Genomic DNA, 8,175 nt, shown 5'->3' on the forward strand with positions numbered 1-8,175 from the left:
TGGCCCTCGCGGCTGCACGTGCTTCACGGGCAGAGCCCGGTGGCCCTGGACGTCCTGCAGGCCGTCTTGGACGCGGCCGTGGCCAGTGCGGACCAGGAGGGCGTGATCGCCAACATGATGGCCATCACCCTGAGGAGGACGGGCAGGACCCGGCAGGCGGCCGAAAGCTACTACCGCGCCCTGCGCGTGGCCCGGGGCCTGGACCAGCCGCGGAACCAGGCGGTGGTGCTGGCCAACTTCGGGGCGCTGTGCCTGCAGGCGGGCGCCAGCGGGCTGGCCCGCCACTACCTGCTGGAAGCCGTGAAGCTCTTCGCGAAGCTGCCCGGCGGGGAGTGTGGCCGGGACTTCACCCGGGTGCTGCTGCAGCTGGGCCACCTGAGCACCCGCCGGGCCCTCGCCCAGCAGGGCCAGTGCTACTACGAGTGGGCCTTTCTGGTCGCCGTGGAGACGGACGACTTGGAGAGTAAGTGCCTGCCAGCCCCGGCCCCGGCCCCGGCCCCGGCCCCGGCCCACAGCGGCTTCCCGGGAAAAGCACGTTTTCTTCCCCGTTCAGAGCGCACCTGGGGTTTGCGGGTCGCAGGCGGGTGGGTGGTGGTTTAGCCACTGAGAATGCTGAGTAGTGGACACCAGCAGCTGCTCGCGGGCGTTTGAGGTGTCCCCACGCCCGGCCGCCTACGCCGGGCAACCGGCTCGTCCCGCTCTGCCTGGGGAGTCCTGCTTCAGCACTGACGGTCCCACCGCAGCCGTGGGCAAACGGGTGGCAGGTCACCCCGGGCATAGCCCAGGCCGAGCAAGGGCAGCTGAGCCGAGAGGAGCGACGTGGGCCGTGAACGCGGGGTGCCCTAGCTGGTGCTATCCCCTAGGCACCCCACAGCCCTGCCAGAGGCTCCCGGGTGGCCGGTGGTCCCCAGGGCCCAGGAGCAGCCAGCCTCATTCGGGAGCGGCTTATGCGAGCGCCCCGGGCTCCGCGTGGCACTCCACCTGCAGAGGGTCCTTGCTGGGGACCGGCCGCCAGGCGTGGCAGCAGATGCCCAGGTTACGGGTGCTCAGCGTGGTCTGTTTAGCCTGGGACTGGAGAGATGAGGGTGGTCTAGCCAAGTGCGGGGTGAGGGGCTGGCAGAAGGTGCAGCCTGTGCTGAGGGCCCGGGGTGAGTGCGCTGGGCCATGCAGGGAGGTGTGAAGCTTGGGTGGGTCAGGTGGGGCGCGTGGAAACCTTGGTTGGGGGCCTCGGCAGGGGCCGGGCTACATGGGCTGTGGGTTAGCATTTTTCCCGAGAGCCCCGAGGAGCCACTGAAGGACATGGGACACTCACTGAGCCTGGCAGGGCCCTCCGGACCTCCAGGAAGCACCAGGAGCCACCTGCCCTGTGGCCTCAGGCAGGAGCTCACGATGCTCGCCAGTGCCCCTCCCCCGGGCCTCTCAGAAACCTCCTGAAGTCCCCCTCCCCAGGTTGTTGGGGGTTCAGACTTGGGAGAGCCAAGCTGGGGGACCCGCGGGATCGTGTTGTCACCCTACCAAATCGACAGTGGGGAGACCGAGGCAGGGCGATGCCCCGTGTTGCCCCGTGCTTGCCGCGGGCCGTTTTCAGGCTGTTCCGGTAGTGTGTGTCTTTCCGGGCGTCTGTCCATTCCCTCGGGTCATCTATTCTGCACGGTGGTCCGTGGGTTTCTGGTGTAGCCCTCCTTGTCTGTAGGATGATGTCCCTGATCGTGAGCGATGTCCCTCCGTCACTCCTGGTCGAAGAAACTTGCATCTTCTCTCTCTCGCCCTTGGTCAGTCCAGCCGAAGATTCGTCGGTTTTGTTAATCCCGTCCCATGAAAAAAACATCCTTTGGTTTTACTGATTTTTCTCTGGTATTTTTTATCATCGACTTTATTTGATCATTTCCACTCGAATCTTATTTTTCCTCCCTTTTGCTCCGGCCTAGTTAACGCCTCTTTATCTCGCTTTGGGAGGTGTCAGTTGAGGGTTTTTATTTGAAACTTCTTTTTTAGTGTAGACACTTGCAGCTAGAAAGACTCTCTAAACCAGGGTCCCCAACCTCTGGGCCGCTGGCCAGTACCGGTCTGTGGCCCGTCAGGAACCGGGCCGCACAGCAGGAGGTGAGCGGCCCGTGAGCGAGCGAAGCTTCGTCTGTGCGCGCGGCCGCTGCTTGGCGCCAGCGTCCCCGCCTCAGCTCCGCCCCGGGTCCTCGGGCACTGGATTCTCAGAGGAGCCCCGTCCCCGGTGCCGCAGAGGTCGGGGGCCGCTGCTCCATGTCGGTCTGTCGTGCTTTTCTCCCCGCTCATCTCGAAATATCTTCTTGTTCCTGCCGCGATTTCTTCCCTGACCCCCTTGTTATTTAGAAGTTTTTTGTGAGTTTCCACACATCTGTGAATGTCCCAAACTCCCTTCTGTTGCCGATTTGTCACGGCGCTGTCGCTGGAGATCTGCTCCGGATGATTCGATCCTCTCACGCGTACGAGAATCGCCGTGTGACCCGCCCTCTGCTCTGTCCCGTAGCCTGTTCTGTGGGCGCTGAGGGACGTGCCTTCTGCTGTGGTTGGGGGTGTTCGGTGGGCGTCTGCCAGGTCTAGACGGTTCACGGTGTCGTTCAGGTCTTCTGCTTCCTTGCTGATCCTGGATCATTTCGAATAGTGAAAGCTCTCGACTGTCCCCAGCCCCGGTTTTGGGAGAGGTGAGTGAGGCTGTGTTTTGGAGCCTGGCTTCTCGAAGGAGCTGGCCCTGGGATGCCTGAACCGGATCTGAACTCTACAAATGCCAGGACTTGCCTGGGACTCAGTTTGTCCACCAGCAGTACGGGGATGAGGTGCCTCGTCGGCTCGGCGTGCAGGCTGCCCCGACCTGGCCAGGGGGAGCTTTGAGAAGCAGAGACGGGCTGCCTGGTGCGGTGGGAGAGACTGGCCAGGACCCCAGGCCTAGGGGGCTCACAAACACAGCGATGCGTCTCCTGAGCATCCGCGATGTGCCCTGCCTGGGTGCTCATCACCGCGTGGCCCCGAGCAGGTCGGGGCTGCTTCCCGATCTGCGATGACTCCAGCTCGCAGAGGCGTGGAAGAGGCGGCCATACGGCAGGGGACTTTGGACCCCACAGACTTCGCTGCAGTGCATGACGGTGGCTCCTTCCTTTCGTCCCCCGACCCAGGCCAGCTGCGTGCGGTCCAGCAACTATGTCACTTCTACAGCACGGTCAGGCCCAGCGAGGCCCAGTGTGTCATCTACCACGAGTTCCAGCTCTCCCTGGCCCGGAGGGTGGCTGACAAGGCGTTGGAGGGGCAGCTCCTGGAGACCATCAGCCGGCTCTACCTGTCCCTGGGCACCGAGCGGTGAGGGCCGGCTCTGCGGGCTGGGGGGAGGGGTGGCGAGGAAACTGGGCCACCCTCCCAGAGTAGCCTCTCCTTGGAGACCATTTTCTTCCCTAGCGCCAGGCAAGTTCTGAGCTGGCGGGCCTGGGGGTCACCCCGACTAACACTCGTGACATGCGAGTCCACTGACACGCATCCTTCAGTCTCCACTGACACAGCTCCCTGTCCCTCCTACCGTGGTGGCTTCTGTAAGCTGACCGCTGCCTGCCCAGAGTCTGCTCTCACTGGCCCAGCTTCAGGCCAGACAGCCAGGTCCTCATCTGTCCCCTCAGATGTAAGGACAGTGCCATCTGTGCCCGGAGGATTCTCCCGCACAGGAGACATGTGGCCGGCCCACCTGCTTCCCCTGGGGCAGGGTTTCGGGTCCTATGTCCCGTGTGAAGCCCACACTGAGCGTCTTGATCAGGCAGGATGATGGCCAGCCGGGCCGTATAGCCTGCAGTGGCCAGTGCAGTCACAGGCCACACATCCTCCAGCGTGGGGACTCCCGGGAGAGCAGGAAGGGGCCAGCTCCCCACAGGGGCCTCGGAGGGCCAGTTGTGGCCTCTGCCACCCCTGTTGGACCAACGAGCTGGTGCCTTCGATCGGTGCTTCTCAAAGCAGGGTCCCTAGACCGGCAGCATCCGCCTCAGGGGAGAGCTGTTCAGAAAGGCACATTCTTGGACCCCACCCCAGACCTGCTGAGGCAGAAACTCGGGGAGCAGGGCCCTGCAGTCTGTGGTTTACAGCCTTCCGGGTGATTCTGATGCTCACTCGAGTCTGGGGACCTCTGGCCTAGAGAGTCTCTAAACCTCTGCCCAGCACGCGTTTCCTGCTGCCCAGAGGGGGTGGGTGCCTGTGTGTGGGGGTGGGTGGAGTCGGAACACACGATGGGGTCGGGGGGGCCACAGACTGGGGGCGCTTGTTCTGACCCTGCCCTGACTCCAGGGCCTACAGATCGGCACTGGACTACACCAAGCGCAGCCTGGGGATCTTCATCGACCTGCAGGAGAAGGAGAAGGAGGCGCATGCCTGGCTGCAGGCGGGGAAGATCTACTACATCCTGCAGCAGGACGAGCTGGTGGACATGTACATCCAGGTGCGCCGAGCACCTGCTGCGTGCCGGGGCCCTGCTGTCTCCCCGCGGTCCTGGCCCCCACCGCCAGCATCTGCCACACGGGTCACGGTCCCTGGGGGCCAGAGGCACGTGCCCCTCACAGTGCTCCCCCCGCCGTGTCGGTACACAGTAGGCGCTTAATGAGTGTGCACATGACGTGCCCACTGGACTCGCACAGCGGAGCCGGCTCCGGCAGCACGTGGCGCGTCTCCTTAAACATGCGTGGTCCGGGGCAGAGTGGGAGGCTCGTGAGCCGTGTGAGTTTCCCACTTCTGAGCACCTGCTGATACCGCCCTGGGCCAGGGCTGAGGGTCCCGGACCGGGGGCTTCCGGCTGACGGGGGGACAGGCTCCTCAGACAAGGCCGAGTCACAGGAATGAGGCGGAGCAGGGAAGACCGGGAGGGGGACGTCCTGTCCGTCTGGGTCACAGAGGCTCGTTTGAGCTGCCGTGAGTGGGGGCCAGTGCCCACTGGGGAGGGGGGGTTCCAGCAGCAGCACTCACAGGTGCAAAGGTGAGCTGCACGGGGGTGCGGCAGCGCCCGGGCTCAGTCATTCACTCAGCGGTGTTTGTTGAGCACCTACTATGTGCCGGGCCCTGCGCCGGGCCCTGGACATGGCGGAGAAGCCGACAGCCTCAGACCTCTGGTGGGAGAGACGGGGGGGATGTGCCATCAGGTATTACTGAGGGCCACAGAGAACACGGCGGAGGAGAAGGGGCAGGACGCGGCAGCGCCGGCGAGGCGGGGCGGAGCGCGCCGTGGTCTGGGCACAGCCGGCGGGATCCAGGGGCTGGCTCTGCGCCAAGCTCCCCAGCAGTTCACACCCGCCGGCTCCCCGGGCCTTAACGGGACAGGCCTCCTCCAGGGCTCCAGGCCTTAAATCATCATCCGCCTACCAGTGGGTGCTAAGGGCCCCCGTGTACAGGGCCTGAGGTGTGCGAGAGAGGAGAGGCCCCCACGCGTGTGTCTGTGTCATCCGGCACGTGCAGAGCGGCTTGAGGGTCCCAGGGCGGCCAGGAGGCAGCTGCGAGGTTCCCACCGGGACGACTGGCCACCCCTACCTGCCAGAACACTGGGCCTCATGAGAGTCCCCACATCCCCACAGGTAGCACAGAACGCAGCCCTGTACACGGGGGACCCTAATCTGGGGCTGCAGCTGTTCGAGGCTGCTGGGGACATCTTTTTCAACGGGACCTGGGAGCGGAAGAAAGCTGTGTCCTTCTACCGGGTGAGTGGCCCACGTGGACGCGGGTGGGCCGCAGCGGGCGTCCCTCGGCGGACGGCACAGGGACAGACAGGAAGGACTGTCTGGGGACCGCGGGAGCTTCAGGCTGACAGCACATGACAGCCCCGAGTCCACTCCCACCCACACACGAGGAAGCTGAGGCTCAGAGAGGCACCGGGTGTGTCAAAGGGCACCGGGTGTGTCAAAGGGCACAGGGCATGGCAGCGGGGGACGAGATCAGGACCTAGTCTGCAGGTGCCCTCAGGGAGGGTGGCTTCTCTCTGAGCCACTTCCCTGGTCTGCCCAGCTCCCAGTGTGCAGCTCAGCCCCAGGGGGTCAGATAGACGTGGCATTTTTCGAGCACAGAGGGGTGTTGGACACTCCTGTTCTGGCCCTCACTGCCCAGGAGGGGAGGGGCTGGTCTGGAGTTATGCAGTGTAGACAGAAGGGCTGTAGTTCACGCCCCAGCTTGCTCCCCGCCCAGCGTCCCTGAGCGTGTCAGGACCTCTCTGGGCCGACCCTTCTCCTGGAGGACAGAGCCGTGTAAAGACCCAGGGGCGTAGTGGGGGCAGGAAGCTCCAGCGTGTGTCTGGGGCTCTGGGGAAGCCTGATGTGCCACCTGCGTGGGCAGGACCGGGCGTTGCCCCTGGCCGTGACCACAGGGAACCAGGAGGCGGAGCTACGGCTATGCAACAAGCTGGCGGCACTGCTGGCCGAACTGGAGACGCCGCAGGACAGCCTGGAGTTCGCCCACGTGGCCCTGGCACTCAGCATCACCCTGGGTGAGCCCCGCGGCCCTGGCCCCTGGAGCCTCTGCCTCTGAGATCGGGAGGGCAGGGCCAGAGGTCACCGAGAAGCTGCCCCAGGACAGCCGTGGGCCCCTCCCGTCCACAGGCCGACCTCTCCCGTGTAGCTCATCCAGCCCGCCTCCCAGTCCCTGCCCGGGCTGGCGCGGGGTCCCTCGGGACCGGCATGCTCGCCGCGTGGCTGGACTTTCTTTGCCAGCTCTGCGACCTCTTCTGCCTCTTCGCCTTGCTGACCACACGGTCTGCATCCCAGAAGCCCCAGGCTTCTCACGGGCCTGAATGTGCCGGGCCGCGTGCTGCGCCTTCTCCTCGCTCGCCCGGCCCTTGATAGTCTCTGGCTGGCAAAATCCCAGCCCCTTTCCAGAAGCCGGCCCCCGGGTGCTGGACTCGCCTCTGTCCCAGCCCTGCCCGCGCCGTCCCAGGCCGGCTGTCTCCCCCAGACACAGGGAGCCCCAGAGGGCTGGGCCCGCAGTAGGTGCACGGCAGAGTTTGCATGCAGGCCCCCAGCACTGGTTGCCTGGGAGAGGAGGATGCTGGACACAGCCTCGTGTCCCGAGAATGGGGTTGGGGGGCGGCTGCCGATGCTGCAGCAGGAGGGTCCAGTGTCCTGCGCGTGCACAGACCGCGTGACGTTTGGGGTCTCCTAGTGTGAAACAGCAACCGGGCGGCCGTGTGCGGCTCGGAGCTGGGGCCCCCACATCCCCGAGGTGGGCGGGAGCAGGCCTCACCAGGTCCACCTCACGGATGGGCAGGTGGGTCTCGGCCTGGGACGTGACTGGCTGGCCTTCGAGACGGCATTGGCATGGGTGCTTCCAGCTGGCCCGTGCCCCGCCCCCCACACTTCCTGTCCTCACGGGAGCCCCTCCCCGTGTCCCCAGGGGACCGGCTGAATGAGCGAGTGGCTTACCACCGGCTGGCCGCCCTGCACCACCGGCTGGGCCACGGCGAGCTGGCAGAGCACTTCTACCTCAAGGCACTGTCCCTCTGCAACTCGCCACTGGAGTTCGACGAGGAGACCCTGTACTATGTGAAGGTGTACCTGGCCCTCGGCGACATCATCTTCTACGACCTGAAGGTGGGTGGAGGGAGGGGAGCAGGTGGGTGGGATCTGCGCCCGGACCTGGAGGCCTGGGTCCAGATCCTCCTCCAGCACCAGCGGTCTCCGGGGGCTCTGGGCCTGGCCGTGAGGAGCAGGCCAGGTCAGCAGACCCTCTGGGCTCCCACGAGGGCCGGGCCCTGCCCTTCAGAGCTCAGGGCCAGCGGAGGAGGCCGACATGTGCACGGATGATGGCAGCCGCTGGGTAAGGGATGAAAGGAAGTGTAGTCAGGGGGGCCTCCTGGAGGAGGCGCTTGCAAAACTGAGTCTCGACGGTCAAGCAAGCAGAAGTCAGCCACGAAAATGAAGGAGGGGGGAAATGACTCTCGGGGGGGGCGAGGGAGGGGGTCACCATTATCCCCAGAGAGCAACCCAAATCCTCATCTCCTGCAGGGAGCCGCCAGAATGTACAGAGTTCTCTCTGGAATCCGGAGACACCTTTAACCCCTACGTCACCTGGGCGGGGCGGGAACGACCATCTCACTTGACAGAAGGAGATGTGGGCTCAGGATAGGGGGCGACCTGCCCCAGGTGTCCAAGCAGGGTCACCACTACGAGAAGCCAGGCCGAGTCTCTGCCCTGTCAG

General features: G+C 65.1%; 1 protein-coding gene across 1 annotated transcript in view; it reads left to right on the forward strand.

Moving 5' to 3' along the window:
- SH3TC1 (SH3 domain and tetratricopeptide repeats 1) overlaps positions 1 to 7,895 on the forward strand; it is a 20,581-nt gene extending 12,686 nt beyond the window's left edge. The window contains 6 exon segments of the mRNA XM_025051837.1: positions 1 to 463; positions 3,147 to 3,327; positions 4,294 to 4,444; positions 5,568 to 5,690; positions 6,319 to 6,469; positions 7,372 to 7,895. The exon segment at positions 1 to 463 is cut by the window's left edge and continues 50 nt beyond it. Coding sequence (XP_024907605.1) covers positions 1 to 463; positions 3,147 to 3,327; positions 4,294 to 4,444; positions 5,568 to 5,690; positions 6,319 to 6,469; positions 7,372 to 7,781 — 1,479 coding nt within the window. The 3' untranslated portion in view covers positions 7,782 to 7,895.
- Positions 7,896 to 8,175: the final 280 nt, after the last annotated feature.

The sequence above is a fragment of the Pteropus alecto genome, unplaced genomic scaffold (genome assembly GCF_000325575.1).
Source record: "Pteropus alecto unplaced genomic scaffold, ASM32557v1 scaffold5, whole genome shotgun sequence".
In the NCBI taxonomy this organism is placed as follows: domain Eukaryota; kingdom Metazoa; phylum Chordata; class Mammalia; order Chiroptera; family Pteropodidae; genus Pteropus; species Pteropus alecto.